Here is a 23683-nt window from a genome sequence, read left to right on the forward strand (position 1 = left end):
TGATGACCCTGTATGCAGGACAGCAAAAAAGACACAGATGTGTATAGCGGACTTTTGGACTCAGAGGGAGAGGGAGAGGGTGTGATGATTTGGGAGAATGGCATTGAAACATGTATAATATCATGTAAGAATCGAAATTCCAGTCTATGTCTGATGCAGGATATGACACGCTTGGGGCTGATGCGTGGGGATGACCCAGAGAGATGTTGTGGGGAGGGGGGTGGGAGGGGGGGTTCATGTTTGGGAACGCATGTACACCTGTGGTGGATTCATGTCAATCTATGCCAAAACCAATTCAGAATTGTAAAGTAAAAATTAAAAATAAATTAATTAATTAATTTAAAAAAAAGTATGAGGCACACTCAGATTCCAGAGAAACAGTTATTAAGACATGTTTATTGTCCCAACAAACTCAACAGATGAAAGCATAAAACCAGCTATAAACACATAAATGTTTTAAATGGCTCAGCAGGTCAAAGGGTTAGACTCTCCTACTGGAAGTTATCTCTTGAACAAAGGACAACTTCTAAGAACCACAAGTATTTATTTTTCATTACAAATGAATATGCGGTTATGTCATTGTGAGTGGAGATATTTAACTATGTATGTATACAATGAACAGGCAGAACCTTGAAGATGGAACTCTGAGGCAACTGGTTTCTTCAATTCACATATGTTCAGAATTGTCTTTTCTTTTCTTTATTTGACCTAGAAGTATAAAGATTCTGAGAGAGGCAAATCCTGATGCTGATTCTGAGTTACCCTCCAATCCATCTCTAGCTGGACAGGTCAGGAAATCCTCCACTCCTTATTCATTCAGTACCCTCAACCCAAACTGTTGGCCGATTTCAAAGCATATTTTATTTAATTTTTAGTCTTTGCTGTTTTGAATCTACATTTTCTCAGTCATCTCTTATTTTCTTTCTTCCTTCTTTCTCACTTTTATTTTCCCTCTGATATCTGAGCATAAATTGAATTACCAAAGGCACAGAGAAGAGAACAATCTTCCACCTTTCACAAATGATAGTTTGTAAATTAGACACTGAGATGGAGCACATTTAAAATAATTTTGCCAAAATGAAGTTACACACATTACATTTAAAACTGGCCATGGATCTATTTTCCTTAAGTGAGGATTGTCCTGTTTTTCATATAGACTCAAAAAACCAAGAACTTACAATATGAACCAAATAATGAGTTTAATTTATTGATTACTATAATAGTTAAACAACCTTCAATACACACTATTTAACTCTGGTTAATATAAAGATGATCTACCAGCAAAAGTTTTAGCATGTCATTTAGGATAAAGGCTTCAATGACAAAAATTCAGAAACTCACAGTATCTGGAAATATTATCATCTTTCTAAGAAAATTATGAGTTTTCCTAAGATGTCTGAGCAAAATCAAATAATAGCTCTAGATGTTTGGCATGGAATTCTTTCTACTATACCAAGATTCTGCTTAAAATTTTTATTTTGGCATCCTGAATTGAGCTATGGCTAGCAATAATCAAATCTAAACAGTTTTGTAAATCAAGAAACATGTCTATGTAGTACTCATTAACAGATTTGTATTATCTATTGTTTTCCTCCAATAACCTAGACTATAATAAATGTCTGTTTAGTGTGTCTTTGGCAGGGCCGGGGCAGGGTTGAGGGAGCTTCCTAGGTGGCTGAGTGGTAAAATATCCACTTGCCAATTCAAGAGAAACAGGAGACATGGGTTTGATTCCTGGGTCTGGAAGATTCCCTGGAGGAGAAAATGGCAACCACTCTAATATTTTTGCCTGAGGAATCCCATGGACAGAGGAGTTTAGCATACTATAGTCAATGGAGTCACAAAGAGTCAGACAGAGCTAGTGACTGAGCACACATGTTGCGTGTGTGTGTGTGTGTGTGTTTACAAACAAAACATTGCTTTCGTTGCATTTTCTTGGATGAGAAGAAGTTCATACATTTATCTGTTCTCAGGTGCTTTCTTATGTGTTTTGAAATTCATTGTAAATAAGAGGAATCTTACCATCATTTATTGAGCACTTATGATGTCCCTGTTTTTTTCCCTGCAGAGGGGGACTGACTGATTTTGGAGCTCATTGCAACTCAGAAAGGCTGCTATTTAAGCATTAGTTTACAATTTTATGCCCCATGCCTAGGTATTACTTTATGTAAAGATGTAAATAAAGCTATTAGGGATGTGACTGTTTTCATGGTATATTTCAGAATGCCAAAATTGCTCTCAAAAAAAAAATAGAAAGAAAAGGAAAGAAATTATATATAAAGTTAAAACATTTGGTGTTTCTGCGAGGTATTCTAGAGAAAGCAACTTTCTTGCCATTTGGTATGTCAACTCACACCCACTCATATATACTTCCCAGTTAGAATACTGAAGTCTCACCACTATAGTTGAAGCAAGGAATTTGATAAAATGAATGAAGTACTGTGGGAAAAGTGTCCAATTCTGATATTCTGTAATTTATATGTGTGAGATCTCATGGAGCCAGCACTGTTGAGTAAGGCATCACATATTTGACACAAAGCTCGCAATCCTCTGAAAGTTATTACTGGCCATTTGTTTGTAGCCTCTGACACTCGATTCACAGCTTCAGAAGGACACATGGAAAATAGGAACAATGTGACAGAGCTTGTCCTCCTGGGGCTCACACAAAATCCTGAGATGCAAAAAATTCTGTTTGTCCTATTCTTACTTATATACATTGCAACAATATTGGGCAATCTGCTTATCATGGTGACCATTGCAGCCAGCAGGTCACTTGGTTCCCCCATGTATTTTTTCCTGGCTTATTTATCATTTACAGATCCTGTCTATTCTACTACCATTGCTCCAAAAATGATCACTGACTTGCTTCATGAGGAAAAGACTATTTCCTTCCAGTCTTGTATGACTCAAGTCTTTATAGATCATTTATTTGCTGGTGCTGAAGGTATTCTTCTGGTGGTGATGGCCTATGACCAATATGTATCCATCTCCAAACCTCTTCATTATTTGATCATCATGAAGCAGACGGTGTGTGTCCTCATGCTGCTGGTGGTCTGGACTGGAGACGTTCTGCACTCACTGGTTCAATTGCTGTATATTTATCAGCTCCCTTTCTGTGGCCCCAATGTGATTGACAACATTGTCTGTGACATGTACCCTTTACTGAAACTTGCTTGCGCTGATACCCACCTCATTGGATTCTTTATGACAGCTAATGGAGGGGCAATTTGCACTGTTGTCTTCTTCATCCTCTTAGTGTCCTATGGTGTCATATTACAATCCCTGAAGACTCATGGTTTGGAGGGGAATCACAAAGCCTTCTACACCTGTGCATCCCGAATGATGGTGGTCATTTTATTCTTTGTTCCCTGTATCTTCGTATATGCCAGGCCTATTTTAACCCTACCCATTGATAAATTGGAAAAGGCAATGGCAACCCACTCCAGTACTCTTGCCTGGAAAATCCCATGGATGGAGGAGCCTGGTAGGCTGCAGTCCATGGGGTCTCTAAGAGTCGGATACGACTGAGTGTCTTCCCGTTCACTTTTCACTTTCATGCATTGGAGAAGGAAATGGCAACCCACTCCAATGTTCTTGCCTGGAGAATCCCAGGGATGGTGGACCCTCATGGGTGGCTGTCTATGGGGTCGCACAGAGTCGGACACGACTGACGCGACTTAGCAGCAGCAGCAGCAGCGGCAGCAGCATTGATAAATCCATGACTGTGGTTTTAACTTTCATAACTCCCATGTTGAACCCTTTAACCTACACTCTGAGAAATGCAGAAATTAAAAATGCCATGAGGAAACTTTGGAGTAAAAATGTGACTTTAGTTGGAAGAGGTTGTGTAGGACATGATATTCCTTTTTATAGAGAATCAATGAATACTTTCAATATCAGTGATTATAACTAAAAAATAATTTTCTTTGGGTTACTTAAACTACTTATACCTGAAACCGCTATATGAACTAATCCTTATCCTAGTGGAATAGTTTATAGATCTTAAACACCAAGAGAATTGCATAGCTTCAATCTCTTGTAGATGTAATCATACTGTGTTAAGATTTTATAGTGGAATCTGATTAAAAAATCAATTAAAAATGTCACAGACATGATCATAGTTGCATTTGCAAATCTGTGAAAAATGAAATTTGTTAGCATATACTCTGATTGTGCCATATGGTTGATTTTATATATTCTGATCCAATTTTGAACTGAAAAATTAAATTGTTCAGCCCCAGTCTCTGTATCTGGATCACTTGACCTCCTCCAATAATTGAAATACATATTTAAGTCTTTCACATCACATAAGGCCTCAGAGTCCACCTGCATTAAATTAAAATGTCTAGGTACATGTTTTCTTTTTTAGCACAATGAAGGTTTAAAATTCTGGAAACAGATTTTTCTGATTTATATAATGAATGATAATCTGATTCTCCATAAGCTGTATGTTCTTGACTTAAAAGACTAATTAAAAGTTGTCTTGCTTTTGGCAATTGCTCTATATCAGACTTGGAAATCAGATACTATATTATAAGCATCCTATTTAAGGCTCTAGGATTACATGTTTCCTGTTAGAACTCAATTTACAGCATAGATATTAAGTCCTAAAATATGCCTTCATCCTTTTCTTAATTCTACTTGGATTCATCATATGTACTTAGCAATATTAATGCCTCCACATACCTGACACACATTAAATTAAGTTTCCTTTATTTCTCAGTGTAAGAAATAAAAAAGTGCTTTAAACCTTTTAATCAGAAAGAAATCTAGGACACTAGCTTCAGGATTAGGAGATGTGGATTTTAATTCTCACTATACCATCATTTAGGAGAAGGCAATGGCGACCCACTCCAGTACTCTTGCCTGGAGAATCCCATGGACGGAGGAGCCTGGTAGGCTGCAGTCCATGGGGTCGTGAAGAGTCGGACACGACTGAGCGACTTCACTTTCACTGTTCACTTTCATGCATTGGAGAAGGAAATGGCAACCCACTCTAGTGTTCTTGCCTGGAGAATCCCAGGGACGGGGGAGCCTTGTAGGCTGCCGTCTATGGGGTCGCACAGAGTCGGACACGGCTGAAGCGACTTTGCAGCATACCATTATTTTATTCCATAACCTTTAAATTTCTAAAAGTAATTTACTTAGGTGATTTGGAAGCTGTTTCCAAGTTCTGTGATTCTTCCCACGCCAATAACTTGTTATAAATATTGCTATATTTTCTTGTACTTCTATTAGAAGTAAACTTATCTCATTCCCCCAAACTTTTCTATTTCTGATAAATAACATAAGAAATACCCTCCCAGTATAAAAGTGTTTTAGGATTGTATAAAAGTGATTTAGACATGCTGCCTCTGGGTGACAGGATAAAATGATTGGATGGTATCACTGAAGCAATGGACATAAGTTAGAGCAACCTCTGGGAGATATTGAAGGGTAGGGAAGCCTGGTGTGCTGCAGTTCATGGGGTCGCAAAGAGTGAGACATGACTTATTGACTGAACAACAATAAGACATACAAACTCTACTCTTGAGTGCTTTGTTGTTCTGAGAACATGTTCTTGCACCTACCCAAGTACATAAAGCTGCCAAGAGAACACTTTGACAGGTACCTGGTTTTTGTGAAATTAGTCCCTGAGTCTATCAAAGGTGAAAGCACACCTCAACTAGTTTCTGATCAACAGTGATATGATCCATATATAATCTCTCCTGTTTTCATTCTGTTTTACCTTTCAAGTTTGAGAATCTGTTCTGCTGTCTTTTCAAGATTTTGAACTATTCTATCTTTGGATTTGTATTCTGGGAACAGACTTTCCTGGTATAGATCCAAGAAACTCCTTTTTGAAAAATTATTTTCATGGACATGAATGGTAGATCAATTAAAAAATAAAATATCATAATGAAAAATAAAAAATAAATTGTTACCCAACTAACTGTTTACATATGTAATATTAAATATTCAGACTCCATATTTAAGCTCATTTACTATCAAATATCTAAGTTCATATATGGTCAGCTTTTTGGTTTTTTTTCCCTCTCATCATGTTTTGTTTTCATGTAAACATCAGGATGAAGTTTACAAAGATGTACGCCGTAAAAGTTCGTCTCTGATGTTCAGTTACCTTACTTGAGATAATTGGTTTGTTGGCAAGACCTGGTAATGATGGTGAAATATCCCTTGGGTTTAATTAGACACAGGTAAGTAACTTCATAGACTTTGCTTCCAAACAGTATATATGGTAACACTTTTAAGGCTCAAGAGAAAGCCCTTCTCCACAGGTACTGTTTATATCTCAAAAAAAAAACACTGTATCTGAATTAGTAGACGCTTTTAATATTGAAATTTATTTCTTTTTTGGTGCACTAACAGCTGCCTGGGGCCCTGGCTGTAGACCTACGTCAGACAAGTTCATGGGTGAGATCCCCCAGCCCGGCCCCAGACAGGACATTATATAGTCATAGAATATCAGCTTTAAATGGATTTTACAAATCATATAATCACCTCTCACCCCCACCAGTCTAACATTTAAATCTCTTTTAAGCATGTCAAGCATCAAGAAAAATAGGTTCAACTACAGTCCTATCAATTTAGAAGTAAAAATATATCAGACTTCTTCTTACTGATATTTATTTAACACCTGTGTTAAAATTATACATTATTCAAAACCATGTAATATATTTTAGTTATCCCTTTCCCCAATGTTGAGCATTCTGTGTGGTTTCTAAATTTTCCACAGCTTTTAATAACTGTATTCAACATATTTGAACATTTAATTTTTCTGTTTTAAAAATATTTTCCATTAAGTTATTTCTAGAAAGAGTATTTTGGAGTCAAAGAAAAAAAGAATAATTTCTATTTTTTTCAGTTATGTCTGAATAACTTTTATTAGTTATATCTAATTCTTACCTTCTATTCACTATACTTTTTATGATCTGCTGAGAAACTCCAGCTCAGAATAAGGAAATTCAGTGAAGCTGCTGTACTTTGTTTTCACATATGTATAGAATTTTCATCTTGGAAAAAAGAATAGTTTTTAAAATTATGTTTATGTTTTCTCTTTTCTTTGGAAAATTTATGTCTCACCTGTCCTCATCATATTAGTAATGCAGTATCCTGTAACCAAGAATGATTGATGATGGATGCTATGGGAAGATGGGAAAAGAAGGCAGGGGAATTCCTGGAGCAGAAACATAATGGAGTGGGAGGGTAACTCATATCAAGGATGGATGCCTTGCTGCTATTTGGTGATGAAATTTCAGGGAAAGGGTTACAAAGACATTTAATAGGCACACTTTTTATGACTCTATGTGAACACATACACATTACTATACATAGTCATATCCAATGAATACTTGTTGAATGAATGAACTTGTAATACTAATAATTACTTATACAAACAGATTTTATATGTGTTTGGGTATATATGCATAGTTACTTTATCTCATCCAGCAGGGTCTTTATATTTTTCACATCAAATCACTATTTTTAAAACTTTGAAAATAATGATTTTCTTTGAGTGATGTCTTATTTTACTGCACACTTATGTCACAGTTTTTTATATGTCTACTGAAGCTGTACATTTACTGAATGTAACTATGTTAAATTGTATGTGGAACAGGATTTTGAAGAATTAAAAATACTAATTAATAAATATTGTAATTATCCAGAAAGTAAAATGACCCAGTAATATACTCTTTCCTAGAGGCAATTAATATTTTCATACTTACCCCATAAAGTGTGTCAGAAATTATTAAAGTGGAATGAAGCTTCCTTTCAAATGTTTATTTATGTTTTTCATAAAAAGTAATGATAAGCAGAGCTGGAGGACAAGAACACTTGAATTCCTCTGGATTTATAATCTGTGGAAGAAGGCATACTCTTACCCATGAACGACAACTCAGAAAGCATTTATTCATCATCTAACAGGTTTCAGACACTGTAGAAATCCTGCCAGGCACTGTGATATGCACAGTTAGTAAATACACTTGAATAGCATATGTGCTCCGGTAGGTAAAATGGATAGTGTGTTACCAAAGACTTATGACCATTTCCCTAAACTGCCTGCTTGTGATAGATTTATTGATGTGTCTTTCTTTCCACAGTTAGATCTAAGAATTCAAATGTAAATTCTCACGGAAAAGAGAATAGCTCTAACCCTTGTGGGACACCTCTCAGCTTTGGAGATACATCTGAGAATTACAATTTATAACCTCACATACACAAAGGAGGGCTTGAAATCAAGAACACTGAGATGACATGCAGAGTTGCAAGCAGCTGAAATCAGGAGGGGAATCTAGGTCTCATGTAGGGAACCCAGTATTTTCTCAATAAATTACACATCACGTGTTTCCCTCCATATGTTTTACAAGTTACAGGTGCTGGGTGTCTGAAGAGGTGGAACACATCATGAACAAAATAAGAACGATTTGAAACAATTACTGGGGCAAAACTGCCAAGGACTTGAGCCACAGCTATAGTGACTGCTCTGTTTTGTTCTAAGAAATTCAGACCACACACCTTTCATGATTAACAGTCACTTTTTATTCCTTTGTAGGAAATTCAGGCCCCAAGAAGGTATTACTTCCTAAATGGATGTTCTTATACCTCCTAACAATGTGACTGAATTTGTTCTCTTGGGACTCACACAGAATCCACTCTTGCAGAAAATACTCTTCATTGTGTTTTTGCTTATTTTCCTATTCACTGTTCTGGCCAACTTGCTCATTGTCATTACCATCTCCCTCAGCCCCACACTTTCTGCTCCCATGTACTTCTTTCTCACTTACTTGGCCTTCATAGATGCCTCCTACACATCCGTTACCACCCCTAAATTGATCACTGACCTGCTGTACCAGAGGAGAACCATCTCCTTGGGTGGCTGCCTGACTCAGCTCTTTGTGGAGCACTTCTTGGGAGGATCAGAGATCATACTCCTCATCGTCATGGCCTATGACCGCTATGTGGCCATCTGCAAGCCTCTGCACTACACAACCATCATGCGACAGGGGCTCTGCCAGCTCCTGGTGGTGGTAGCCTGGATCGGGGGGATTATGCATGCCACTGTGCAGATTGTTTTCATCGTCAACTTGACCTTCTGTGGTCCCAACATCTTCGATCACTTCATGTGTGACCTCTTTCCACTGTTAAAGTTTGCCTGCAGTGACACCTACAAGCTTGGTATGGTGGTGGCAGCCAACAGTGGGGCCATGTGCTTGATCATTTTTTTCATGCTCCTGGTCTCGTATACAGTCATCCTGAACTCCCTGAAATCCCACGGCTCTGAAGGACGACACAAGGCCCTTTCTACATGTGGCTCCCACTTTACAGTAGTGGTGCTCTTTTTTGTCCCTTGTATATTCACCTACATGCGTCCTGTGGCCACCTATCCTGTGGACAAGTGGGTGGCTGTGTTCTTTGCAATCCTCACTCCCATGTTAAATCCTATCATTTATACAGTGAGAAACACAGAAGTGAAAAATGCCATGATGAATTTGATGAAGAGGAGAATAATGTAGACTGTTCATGAAGCCAATAGTATGATGATTTATCTATGTAGAGAGGATTATATCTATTGTAAAATATGAAACAAATAATAAAATTTGCAGATCATTGACATTAAAAAAGGCCCAGAAACTAAAATTTGTTGAATGCTTAATGGATATGTACTTTGCTAGGTGCTTTTTATAACTTTTAATGTACTCTGCCAAAGTCTTTAACATTCATGTGCATAGATTTACGATGTGCAATAGAAAAAACACCTATGAATGCCTAGTGAGATGATTATAGAGTATGTATTTCTACTCTACTAAATTCTTCATACAAATATGGCTTGGATGAAATTGGCTTTTCCCTAGGGCCTGCCTTGATTTCAGATCTTCTTTTATTTTTACTTAACCTGTGGTAAAGCAAATAGATCCAATAAATTCTTAGATATATTTACGGAGTGAAAGAACACTGCTGAATTTTTTTGGCACTATGAATTTATCAAAAGCAAAAAGAGAAACACTCACTAAAGGAGGAAGGAACAGTTCTCAATTTATCTTTAATTCTTTTTGTAGCATAAAAAATAAACCAGAAATTTAAAAATTATTCTTAATTTGGTCTTATTTTCTTAAATATCCTATCACTTACAGTTTGTATAGAATATAAAGGAATTGTTTTCTTTTCTTCTTACCAAGACTTGAGGAGTCTTTTGAATAAAGAAGAGTAAACATTCTTTAATCACATGTCAGCAACAAAAAGAAAACATATCTAAGAGTTTTAGCTTCAGCATTTGAATCTAGGTTTTCCAAATTTCAGTTCTACTTTCTTCAAATAAAACACAGTTGTCTTTAATACACTTCAGTTCAGTTCATTTCAGCCAGTCAGTGGTGTCTGACTCTTTGCGACCCCATGGACTGCAGCATGTCAGGCTTTCCTGTCCATCACCAACTCCTGATACATTTAAGTCTATAGATAAGAAATGAATCTGTAATGTTAATGATTAGCTTTCTCCTTTAAGAAGATAATCAAATTTGCTGTAGCCTTGTCATATGTAGGGCAATATAAGAATACCTACGCTTGGGATTATTTCCACTAACTGAAAGAAATCAGAAGAGAAATTTTGTTGTTATGAACAAAAACATTACTGTACTAACGTTAGCCTTTTATGAAAGCAAAATTTTACAAAAGTTTTCATAACACAAACTTTAGGAAAGCAGTGATACCTGTAATGCTCCTCTAGACCCATGGAGAATATCAGAGCATTCTAACTTATTACCTAACACTTTATAAGTCAAAGCTTCTCTGACTATAACACTCCAAATTGTGCTTTTTCAGAAATATTCTCTCAAACTCAGTAGTCATCTCTAGCCATTTTTTCACCATAATTTGACCATATCGTTATGCCAAAGCATCCACACTTATTCTGTGGGGTGACTGTTTCACCATAATTTGACCATATAGATATGCCAGAGCATCCATACCTATTCTGTGGGTGACTGTTTACTAGCTTATGCATGGTACCTCAGATTCATAAGAAACAGAAGGTTTTCCCACAATATCTAGGCCTGGAAGATAAAGTCATCAGCACTTAATCTATTAAAGATGATCAATTTTGAGGTTGATAGTGAGAAGCACTGCAATAGAATCTACACTTAATAATATAGGGTTCATTTTGCATTATGACTGTTAGATAGGAGTTGAGAGTAATTCAAGGGTAAGAATGGAAAAAAGTATTAAGTAGATGGCATTTCTACTCAAAGATGAAATTAATGATTTTAAGAGGAAAATAAGACCAAAGGGGCTATACCAAGGGCTCAGTGTCAACAGCAAACCTGGAAGGTGTAAGAAAAGAAGAAAGAAATGTAAGGCAGTCTCACCTCAGTGTATGGAATTTTGCTGGTTTGTAAATAATTCTAGGGAATTTAAAATATTTCTTTGCACTCATCATCAAAAATCTCATGAGAACAGTGCCATTTGATTATGTCTGATTCTTTAAGAAACATATAAAGAAATATGTCTCTCCTAAAATCAACGAGATAAATAATGTTTGGATCTGCTGTTAAGAATATTTTCAAAAAAAAAGAATATTTTCATTTAATCTGGACTGTTAATTTAGTGAAAATATTAGGCATTAAATGAGGAAGGTGAGCTCATTGCTGAAGGCCAATTATGAGGCATACATTTTGATAGGGACTTCCCTGCTGGCTCAGAGAGTAAAGCATCTACCTACAATGTGGGAGACCCGGGTTCGATCCCTGGGTTGGGGAGATACCCTGGAGAAGGAAATGGCAACCCACTCCAGTACTCTTGCCTGGAAAATCCCGTGGAGAATCTTGGTAGGCTACAGTCCATGGGGTCTCAAAGAGCTGGACACGACTGAGTGACTTCACTTTCACTTTTACATACTTTAACTCTCTTAATGAAGCAACATGTATTATTAGAGAGGTTGATACTTCATTTTATACAAAAAGAAAATGTGACAATGAAATTAAACAATATCAAACCTTTGAAACTCTGCTTCCTCTACTCTTTCCACTTCACAAGATTTCTTCCTAGCTTGATGTGAACATATAAAAATACAGATCTGATCATTGGCCAAGTTGTGAAGATTGTCATTGAAGTATTCAGCCTTTATTTTGGGGTGGGAGAAGGGATGGGACATTTTCTTCCTCTCATTTCTGCATTGATCTTCACTTCCAGGCTACTTGCATCTTTTTGATTCCTCTTGTATCAGAGAAAAAACAAATAATGATCTCATTTGTGCAGATATGTTACCCTTTATGAACATCGTGAAAAGTGAAGTACAATGGACTTAAGAAATAAAAATAAAATAGCTGAATTTCAAAAAAAGAGTGGCACTTAGATGAAAGAGATATTTGGACAAAAAATAAGTGGCTCAGTCATTGAGGAGACTGATACTTTGCTTGAGAATGAAGGTAGCACCTTGAGAAACTATATAGGTACTGTTTCCTCAGGGCTTTTCACATTGTTATCACATAGTGTAAACAAATACTACTGGAAAAATGCCTCCATGGGAAATTCAGCTTAGGAAATTTTGACATATTTAATTTGTTCAAATAATACTGTCTAGTGCCTACAGTATGTGAGAGAGTTATAGGAACTGGGTGTACAACTTTTACAAATAAGAGTTGTGTTTGTGTGAAAGTTAATTTCCAGTGGGGAGTAGATGCATAATAAACAAATAAATAAATGAAAAATATGATTTTGTTAGCAATGGGTCTGATGAAAATCATTTTATAAGAGGGTGTTGCAGAAAGGAAGAATTGGATAGAGATTTGTGTAGTTTTTAAAGTCCAGCTAGAATTGTAGTTAGGGCCAAGTTTAAATAATCACATTATTCTTCTCACCCTTTTAAAAAATAAGTAGGTTTCTCTAATACATACATTTGAAATGAAGAAAATATCTCTCCAAAGCATGTAGTAATGTTTTCTTGGAGGATGAAATTGTCAAAGTTTTTATATATAAAGCACAGATATACATAAAACAGATATGTGGGCAGTATATTTGTGCTTATAATATTTTAAGGGGAGTGATTAAGGAAACAATGTTAAAATGTGCCTTTAGAGAACACTATTCTCCAGTATTTTGCCCACCTCATGTGAAGAGTTGACTCATTGGAAAAGACTCTGATGCTCGGAGGGATTGGGGGCAGGAGGAGAAGGGGACAACAGAAGATGAAATGGCTGGGTGGCATCACCAACTCGATGGACATGAGTTTGAGTGAACTCTGGGGGTTGGTGATGGACAGTGAAGCCTGGTGTGCTACAATTCATGGGGTCTCAAAGAGTCGGACACGACTGAGCAACTGAAATGAACTGAACTGAACTGATTGATAAAAGAAAGAAGATTAATGAATACAGCCCTAGCTTATATCTGAATGGTTAGTCAAGATAACTACTCATGGAGCAACTAACAAATGTCTTCCAAGCACAGAGGTTGGCCCATCACCTATATGGATCATATTAAGTAAAACTGAGAGGCTCTTCCTTTTCAGGAGGCTTCTCAGAGGATGTTGTCAACTACATTAACAAACCAGTTGTATTCTGTGAGGTATATTATATATATAAGATATTGTTATTTTTAACTATCGAAGGTTGAAAATAAGGAAGGCTATAACCCTAAAACATGGAAAAAGCAAGAGAGTTCCAGAAAAACATCTATTTCTGCTTTATTGACTATGCCAAAGCCTTTGACTGTGTGGATCACAATAAACTGTGGAAGATTCTGAGAGAGATGGGAATACCAGACCACCTGACCTGCCTCTTGAGAAATCTGTATGCAGGTCAGGAAGCAACAGTTAGAAATGGACATGGAACAACAGACTGGTTCCAAATAGGAAAAGGAGTACGTCAAGGCTGTATATTGTCACCCTGCTTAGTTAACTTATATGCAGAGTACATCATGAGAAACGCTGGACTGGAAGAAATACAAGCTGGAAACAAAATTGCCAGGAGAAATATCAATAACCTCAGATATGCAGATGACACCACTTTTATGGCAGAAAGTGAAGAGGAACTAAAAAGCCTCTTAAAGAAAGTGAAAGAGGAGAGTGAAAAAGTTGGCTTAAAGCTCAACACTCAGAAAACGAAGATCATGGCATCCGGTCCCATCACTTCATGGGAAATAGATGGGGAAACAGTGGAAACACTATCAGACTTTATTTTGGGGGGCTCCAAAATCACTGCAGATGGTGATTGCAGCCATGAAATTAAAAGATGCTTACTCCTTGGAAGAAAAGTTATGACCAACCTAGATAGCATATTCAAAAGCAGAGACATTGCTTTGCCTAGTAAGGTCCGTCTAGTCAAGGCTATGGTTTTTCCAGTAGTCATGTATGGATGTGACAATTGGACTGTGAAGAAGGCTGAGCGCTGAAGAATTGACGCTTTTGAACTGTGGTGTTGGAGAAGACTCTTGAGAGTCCCTTGGACTGCAAGGAGATCCAACCAGTCCATTCTGAAGGAGATCAGCCCTGGAATTTCTTTGGAAGGAATGATGCTAAAGCTGAAACTCCAGTACTTTGGCCACATCATGCGAAGAGTTGACTCACTGGAAAAGACTTTGATGTTGGGAGGGATTGAGGGCAGGAGGAGAAGGGGACAACCGAGGATGAGATAGCTGGATGACATCACGGATTCGATGTACATGAGTCTGAGTGAACTCCGGGAGTTGGTGATGTACAGGGAGGCCTGGCGTGCTGTGATTCATGGGGTCGCAAAGAGTCGGACACGACTGAGCGACTGAACTGAACTGATAACCCCAAATATTTCTAAATTCAAAGGATGTCAACTGAGAATACTGTTACGGAGTGGAAGTTTAGTCCTTATTTTTTCTGGCTTAGAAACATTTTAGAATCCATTATAATGGCAACTCTCCTGAAGTTAGATGGGATATTATTTTAACAACAGTCTTGCAAGATGTAGAGAACACCAGGTTAGATGATACATGATTTCAGTCTTGATACCACCTAGGTGGCCAAAAGTAAGTCCTATTGACTTTTCTTCATCTGCATTATCAGGCAGGCAAATTATTGTGTGGGCATTCTTCTATTGAAGAAAAGAGTTTAGTTGTTCAAAAATTACTGAATGGTTAATATTGTGATATGGCTTTGTGTTTGTGGAGTATCAGCTTGGCCTGGCTCCAGTGAACCTCTGCCCCTGGGAAAAGCAGATCATTGCAGGGGTAGATGGGAATTGACTAGTATGGTGATTAGTGCCTCAGTCAGCAGAGACACAGCTTCAAAGGGGTGCAGTTGAAATGATGCAAGTTTGGACTTGAAAAATGACTATTTTCCCTCTTTCAGCCCAGGTTCTGTTACCCAAAGGAGAACATCTCAATAATGACGTGTCTGCTAAGGTGTGTATTACAAACTGTTTGCAAATTAAACTCAAGTATAGCTCAATGGTAGGCACAGTTACATGAACAATTCTATAAACAGCTTAGCTGGCTGCCTTATTTGGCAACCTTTCCTATTTGGATGAAGTCTGAATTAGTTTGCCGCATGAGAGTGGTTTCTTATGTAAATCTCTGGACACTTAGATCATGTGTTTAAAATCTTTCTTTAAAATCATTAGAAATTCTGGTCCTATCAAAATAACTCTCTATTAAGTGATTGGATGTTTTGCTCCCAGTGTGGTCCTGACTTATTTGCCTCTGTGCTTGGATTTGCTAGGTTGTAACTCTAATGTGTCATGACTCCAAGCTCCTTTTTTAGAGGAAAGTTCTCATAACTACATCCTGGATGGAGCCAGATCTTTGGTTACCCTGACATGGTTCTAAAAAATTTACTTCCACAATATCTGCCTTCTATTTACTGGGACCATCAGGTAACTGGGCTTTTGAGGACACAGAGATGACATGAGACTGAGTTTTGGAGGTGATTTTAACAAATATTTGAGTATTTAAGACAGTTACATCATTATTAATTTGAACTATTATTTTAAAATCTTTGAATAATTGAATCACCTATATGCACACACAATTATATTTAAAATGTGTCAGTAGTTCACTTGTTTTGTCTGTATAAACAAATTTTAGCCTCAGGATGAAGAGCTTTGAGCTATCAACCATTTAATTTACTTTAATCTCTTTGGCAATTTATCAAAATATAAGTGTCTCCCTTTGGTCTCTGTCCGGATCATGAGATTATCAAATAAAATAATGCGTTTATGTTTCAGAGATTTGTTTTTTTTTTAATTTTTTTTTTTTACTTTACAATACTGTATTGGTTTTTCCATATATTGACATGAATCCCCCACAGGTGTACATGAGTTCCCAACCCTGAACCCCTGTCCAACCACTCTACCCATATCATCTCTCTGGGTCATCCCAGTGCACCAGCCCCAAGCATCCTGTATCCTGTATCAAACCTAGACTAGTGATTCATTTCTTACATGATAGTATACATGTTACAATGCCATTTTCCCAAATCATCCCACCCTCTCCCTCTCCCACAGAGTCCAAAAGTCTGTTCTTTACATCTGTGTCTCTTTTGCTATCTCACATACAGGGTTATCATTACCATCTTTCTAAATTCCATATATATGCATTAGTATACTGTATTGATGTTTTTTATTCTGGCTTACTTCACTCTGTATAATCAGCTCCAGTTTCATCCACCTCATTAGAACTCTTTCAAATATATTCTTTTTAATGGCTGAGTAATACTCCATTGTGTATAGGTACCACAGCTTTCTTATCCATTCATCTGCTGATGGATATCTAGGTTGCTTCCATGTCCTGGCTATTATAAACAGTGCTGTGATGAACATTGAGGTACATGTGTCTCTTTCAATTCTGGTTTCCTCGGTGTGTATGCCCAGCAGTGGGATTGCTGTGTCATAAGGCAGTTTTATTTGCAGTTTTTTTTAAGGAATCTCCACACTGTTCTCCATAGTGGCTGTACTAGTTTGCATTCCCACCAACAGTGTAAGAGGGTTCCCTTTTCTCCACACCCTCTCCAGCATTTATTGCTTGTACACTTTTAGATGGCAGCCATTCTGACTGGTGTGAAAAGAAATGTCATTGTGGTCTTGATTTGCATTTCTCTGATAATGAGTGATGTCGAGCATCTTTTCATGTGTTTGTTAGCCATCCATATGTCTTCTTTAGAGAAATGTCTATTTAGTTCTTTGGCCCATTTTTTGATTGGGTCGTTTATTTTTCTGGAATTGAGCTGCATAAGTTGCTTGTATATTTTTGAGATTAGTTGTTTGTCAGTTGCTTCATTTGCTATTATTTTCTCCCATTCTGAAGGCTGTTTTTTGACCTTGCTTATAGTTTCCTTTGTTGTGCAAAAGCTTTTAATTTTAGTTAGATCCCATTTGTTTATTTTTGCTTTTATTTCCAGTATTCTGGGAGGTGGATCATAGAGGATCCTGCTGTGATTTATGTCGGAGAGTGTTTTGCCTATGTTCTCCTCTAGGAGTTTTATAGTTTCTGGTCTTACATTTAGATCTTTAATCCATTTTGAATTTATTTTTGTGTATGGTGTTAGAAAGTGTTCTAGTTTCATTCTTTTACAAGTGGTTGACCAGTTTTCCCAGAACCACTTGTTAAAGAGATTTACTCCATTGTATATTCTTGCCTCCTTTGTCAAAGATAAGGTGTCCATAGGTGTGTGGATTTATCTCTGGGCTTTCTATTTTGTTCCATTGATCTATATTTCTGTCTTTGTGCCAGTACCATACTGTCTTGATGACTGTGGTTTTGTAGTAGAGCCTGAAGTCAGGCAGGTTGATTCCTCCAGAGATTTGTTTTAGAAAAGAGAGGAACAGGAGTAGCTGATATATGTAGGATACTTTAAGATAGATTTTGTGTTTCCCTTCTTTCATGCAATTTTCTGTGTGTGTGTGTGTGTGTGTATGGATATATTATTTTTTTCTTCTTGTACAATTTTCTTTAACTTAATTTTTATACTAATCATCTCTGAGAAAGACTTTTATCATGATTTTTCTGTTTGAATTGATTAATGATTCCACTTTTTCAGTGATACTAAAGAATTGACTTTAGAAATATATCTATCTATGTAAAAATATATTCCTTTGGGAGCAGCTCTGCCTACAGGGATGGTGTTGGCTTTGGTGTTGAGGGTGATGTATTATTATGAGATTGGTACATTTGTTAAGATTATATATGTCTATTTACAGCAAAAAAGACACAGATGTGTATAGCGGACTTTTGGACTCAGAGGGAGAGGGAGAGGATGTGATGATTTGGGAGAATGGCATTGAAACATGTATAATATCATGTAAGAATCGAAATGCCAGTCTATGTCTGATGCAGGATATGACACGCTTGGGGCTGACGCGCGGGGATGACCCAGAGAGATGTTGTGGGGAGGGGGGTGGGAGGGGGGTTCATGTTTGGGAACGCATGTACACCTGTGGTGGATTCATGTCAATCTATGCCAAAACCAATACAGAATTGTAAAGTAAAAATTAAAAATAAATAAATTAATTTAAAAAAAAAGATTATATATGTCTATTTAGACATTACATTGCATACAATTTAAATTTATCTGGAAGCCAATAATATATTTATTCTTTATGTCATTAACGAAATTTTATGAATGAATACAAATTAAAATGAGGTGTGTTTTCACCTAATTTATTTTAAATATATTAGTTTAATAGTGATAATATTTAGAATTGGAAACATTGTGGGGAAAATTACTGTTTAATAGTTTGTAATACATGATTTATGACAATAAAAGATGCTTCAAAACTTTGAAAGAGAAATGTTACAGAGTCTATCATATTTAAGCATATGCATATTTTTGACGTGGTCATCACCACGTGATATAGACTTCTTCAACAGAAATATTCAAACTGCTAAGTAAAGATTTCTGTAAAGGATGTTCCTTATGGCCCTGAATGGGAGGCAAAATATTAGAAATATAATTCCAAGCAAAAATGGACTGGTTAAAAGAACTATGTTGTAACCATAAAATGGAATAATGTTTTTATGTGTGTTTAAGTTTCTCAATCATGTTCGACTCTTTGTGACCCCACAGACTGTAGCCTACCAAGTTCCTCTGTCCATGGGATTTCCCAGGAAAGAATACTGGCTTGGGTAACTATTCTCTTCTCCGGGAGATCTTCCCAGTGCAGAAATCAAACTAGGGTCCCCTACATGGCAGGCAGATTCTCAACTGTCTGAGCCACTAGGGAAGCCCCAAATAGAATAATATGTAGCAATTAAAATGAAGGAGAATTCATAAATACTGACAAATAATAATGTTCATGCAAATTTTAATAAAATTTCATGTATATTATTGCATTGTGTGTACTTTCATCTGGAGTAAATACATATTAAAGAATGTGCATGTACCTACACACAAATGCACATCTGAAGAGTGTGCACTAGACTGGTGATTGAGGGTCCATGAGTGCTTACAGTTGGGAGAGGTCCTTTGACCGTAAAGTTTGTATCACTCTATCTGTATGTACTATTTTCCAACGGTATAACTTACATAAATAAATGCCTTTTATTTAAGTTATTATTCTTTTGTTCAGAACTATGTTTTAGAAAAGAGTTTTGGCATATTTTTCCTTTCAGATCAATTCAAAAACTTACATTCTGCTAAAGTGTTGAGCAGTCATTAAGCCAATATCCTGCCAGTAAATGGAACATTTATCAGGTGCATATGTAAACACATGATCCAAAGGAGGGGAAGTTTGTAGAAATAGTGTATTGTCAGTGGCATTCTCCTCATGCTGGGAAAACAAGTGAGAATGATGATCTAACCCCTTTACATTCATAAAACCATTCAATCTTTAAAACAACCTTTTCAGATGGTAATGTTACTTTCCCATTTTATAGAGAATGAAACTGAGGCACAGAGAGGTTGTCTGGCATATTGCAGGTACTTAGAAGAAAGAATCAACTGAAATGTGAAAAATGAAGTATTTACATAGATTTCTTTAAGATGAAAGTCGAAAGTGTTACTCACTCAGTTGTGTCCAACTCTTTGTGACCGCATGGACTGTAGCCTGCTAAACTCCTCTGCCCTTGGAATTCTCCAGGCAAGAATACTGGAGTGGGTTGCCATTTCCTTCTCTGGGGCATCTTCCTGACCCAGGGATTGAACCCAGGTCTCTCACATTGCAGACAGATTATTTACTGTCTGAGTCACCACTAAAGCTTTTACTTAATATTCCCAGTTGAACTCCAGTCTGGTTATATATCTCTACCTAAGATACCTCCTACCTGAGTGTATGGGTGTATGTGACTAACTTTCATGAGACATACAACATATACCGGGACATTGTTATATTAAAAAAATATATTTAAGCTATAGTTTAAGTTCACATTTTTATTGCATTTTAATGTCTACAAGGTTTAATATTAACATTTAAACTATAATCCCAGGAAATTAATTTGTTTCATATAACAACCCTGAGAAAAGCAATTGATATATGGTTAGTTATTGATACATCCCTGGAAGGTCCATAATGAAACCTAGCTTTTCTGACCTCAAAATCCATATAATTTGATTCTACACACCATGTATTCATGCTTCTTTCTCTGTGCCTTGACCATGCCATTGTCCTTGTTCATTCTCTATATTATAACTTTATAAATTTAGAATTGTCTAAATTCTTGTGTCAAAGACTAGCTTATATTATCTTTTCTGAAGTCTGCATATCATACTGATATTTCCCCTTCTGGAAGTTATTTTGTACATGCATTGCTTCAGGAGAGCTCATTCTCTCTCCCTATTTTGGAGAAGGTGCTAAATTGTATTCCTTGCACTATCAGACATGTTATTAAGTGAGAAATATATACAGTGTAGGTTTTATGTAAACATCTTATGAGCAATGGTATTTCACGAGCACACTGGAAAGAAATAGAAGTTATTACAAAGAAAGTCTCATGGCAGTAACTGACACTGAACTTGGAAATCTAAGGTATGGAGAAGCTCTTGATTTTGGCTAATTAATGTTTGGGAATAAAACTAGCAAAGACAAAAGAAAGTTACTTGTATTCTTCAACCTGACTGTCGGGGGAATAGCGACCAGGCTCTGAGAGCAGCACACTCTCATTTCTGGAAGCAAGGTCTGGAACTGGTTTGCCTGGGCCCCACGGTTCAATGCAGTTCCCTTTGGATGGATTCAGTTCTATGAATGTTATTAAATTTAATTAAACGACTTTGCACACAGCACAGCATTTGATATTTGGTGGAACACGACTTACCTAACCTGGATGTTATTCAGCTAACACATTCTAGGTGCTCAGTAAGTATACAGAATAAATGAATGACAATTTACAGGAAACTTTCTAAATTATTGGTTATTAGATGTGTCTAGTGATAAGTTCAGATTCCTAACGTGAGATTTCTAAAAGGTAGAGGCTGAGAGAAGGCCTTGTGGGTAAGTGGTTCATTTTGGAAAACAGAATGAAAGTTGTAAATGGGGGTGAGCAAGAAAAGGAATGAATGTAAGTGAATCCATTTATCCCCTGGCTCCTATCTACTGATGATCTAGGTTTTCCTTATAAAATAATATACAAATAAAGCGCTTTCCTGGTGGCTCAGATGGTAAAGAATCTGCCTGCAATGCAGGAGACCTGAGTTGTACCCTTGGCTCTGGAAGATCCCCTGGAGAAGGGAATGGCTACCCACTCTAGTATTATGGCCTGGAGATTTCCATGGACAGAGGAGCCTGGTGGGCTGCTGTCTGTGCAGTTGCAAAGAGTCTTCCTTAAGGTATGTTAATTCTTTAAAATACGATGTGATTGATGAAACAGAATCTTTTAAGTGTCTCAACCAGCAAGTGTCAGGAAGGAAAGCAGGAGATACACTGGTGAGAGGTGTTGTAGAGAGAATCACAAGGATCAAGCTGTTATCAGGATATAATTGTTATCAGCTGGTTGTTGTACAGATGGTTGGAGAAAAAGGTAGGCCAGGAGGGTGTAACAATGTAAACAATGTCCAACACATTCAATGATTACTAACTACAAATAATATTATTTTGTAGACTTTTCAGATTAGGGAGAAGCTTACATCAGCCCATAGTAAATAGGGAATCCCAACAATGTGACAGAATTCATCCTTTTGGGCATTACGAAGAATCCAGAGCTGCAGAAAATCCTCTCTGCTGTGTTTCTAATCATGTATGTGTTCACCATTTTGGGAAACCTCCTCATTGTGGTAACTATGGTCACAAGTCAGAGTCTGAGATCACTCATGTATTTTTTCCTTACCTTTTTACCCCTTGTGGATGACACCTACTCTTTTGCCATTGCCCCCAAGATGATTGTGGACTCCCTCTCTGAGAGCATCTCCCTCTCTGCCGTTTCCCTGGAAGGCTGCATGGTCCAGCTCTTTGCTGAGCACTTCTTTGGTGGAGTGGGAATCATCCTTCTCACGATGATGTCCTATGACCCCTCAGTCACCATCTGTAAGTCTCTTCACTATGTGACCTTCATGAGGCCTCAGATGTGCTGCCTTTTGCTGGAGTGGCTTGGCTGGGGTGGGGGGTGCATACATGCAACAATATAACTTCTCTTTATGTATCAAGTACCCTTCTGTGGCCCTAACATCATTGATCATTTTATGTGTGATTTGTTCCCACTGTTGGAACTGGCCTGCATGGACACCCACACCTGGGCCTCTTACTCATCCTCAACAGTGGGGTGATGTGTGTCACCATCTTCCTCATTCTCATCACCTCCTATGTGGTCATTCTCTGCTCTGTGAAGTCCTTCAGCTTCAAAGGGTGGCGTAAAGCCCTCTCCACCTGTGGCTCCCACCTCATTGTGGTCATTATGTTCTTTGTGCCTTGTATGCTTTTGTAATTGAGGCCTGTGGTCACCTACCCCATAGACAAGGTGATGGCTGTGTCTTTTACCATCATTGCTCCCATGTTAAATCCCCTGATCTACACCTTGAGGAACAGAGAGGTGAAAAATGCCATGAGGAAATTGTGGATGAAACAAGGGGCCTTGTGTGGTCGTTAGCTTACATGCTAAGAGCAATTCTTTCCTGAAGGACAGTGAGGTCTTACCTCCCATTCATTATAACCCACTTGGGACACAACAAATAATGCAAATCTGGTTAAGAATGCAAATCAATTTAAGGTAGTAAAGTTAGGTATTGCCTACGTCTCAAGTACATTTTATATTTCAACCCTTTTCTTAAGGTCATCTGTCTCTCTCTTCCTTTTTAACCTGTCTTTTTCATAATTCAAGTCTTCCTCAATTCAGAACTTTTGTTTATCTAATTCCATTTACTGCTGGAATTCTCTTCCCAGCAATTTTGCTTGTCCTGTTCCATCTTATTTTATCTACTTTCAGAAGAGTTCCCATCTTGTTAGACAAATTTTCCCTGATGACTTTTTCTAGTCATTCCCCTCTATTATTCCCTAATTCTCCTTCTGGTTATATCCTTCACATTAATGATCAGAAGCTGTACTTTAAAAATTGTTTCTTTATTTTAATTTTCTCTGTTTCCCCCATAAGATTATAATCCCTGTAAGGGGAGGCATTGGGTTTATTCATTTATGCTGCATGTACAACACGTCCAGTCACTTGGTGCTCAGTAAATACTGCTGAATGAATATAAGTCTAAAAGAAATAGATTTGGGTACAAAGTAAGGGAGAACACATAAATATTAACTCTTTAGGCAATAGAATCTTCCTACCTTTTTTGGAAGATAGAATCTTCCTATGGTTTTCT

General features: G+C 37.2%; 2 protein-coding genes and 1 pseudogene across 4 annotated transcripts; all 3 read left to right on the forward strand.

Moving 5' to 3' along the window:
• The first annotated feature begins 2616 nt into the window (after positions 1-2616).
• LOC120876115 (olfactory receptor 4A15-like) lies at positions 2617-4058 on the forward strand. Of its 3 annotated transcripts, none has more exons than XM_040257803.1 (2): positions 2617-3448; positions 3738-4058. In XM_040257803.1, exons 1-2 carry the CDS (start codon positions 2617-2619, stop codon positions 3911-3913), a joined length of 1008 nt encoding a protein of 335 aa, XP_040113737.1. In that variant the 3' UTR covers positions 3914-4058. The 3 variants fall into 3 exon arrangements, with proteins under 3 accessions (XP_040113737.1, XP_040113738.1, XP_040113739.1); XM_040257804.1 differs by having other exon boundaries at positions 2617-3421; positions 3720-4058; XM_040257805.1 differs by having other exon boundaries at positions 2617-3407; positions 3706-4058.
• A 4530-nt stretch (positions 4059-8588) lies between these two features.
• LOC120876117 (olfactory receptor 140-like) lies at positions 8589-9515 on the forward strand. Its single transcript, XM_040257806.1, has one exon. The coding sequence runs from the start codon at positions 8589-8591 to the stop codon at positions 9513-9515; it is 927 nt and encodes a 308-aa protein (XP_040113740.1).
• Positions 9516-12346: 2831 nt separating this feature from the next.
• On the forward strand, positions 12347-22965 carry LOC120876070 (annotated as a pseudogene).
• The last annotated feature ends 718 nt before the right edge of the window (positions 22966-23683 follow it).

Source organism: Oryx dammah, unplaced genomic scaffold (genome assembly GCF_014754425.2).
Source record: "Oryx dammah isolate SB20612 unplaced genomic scaffold, SCBI_Odam_1.1 HiC_scaffold_17, whole genome shotgun sequence".
Classification (NCBI taxonomy): Eukaryota; Metazoa; Chordata; class Mammalia; order Artiodactyla; family Bovidae; genus Oryx; species Oryx dammah.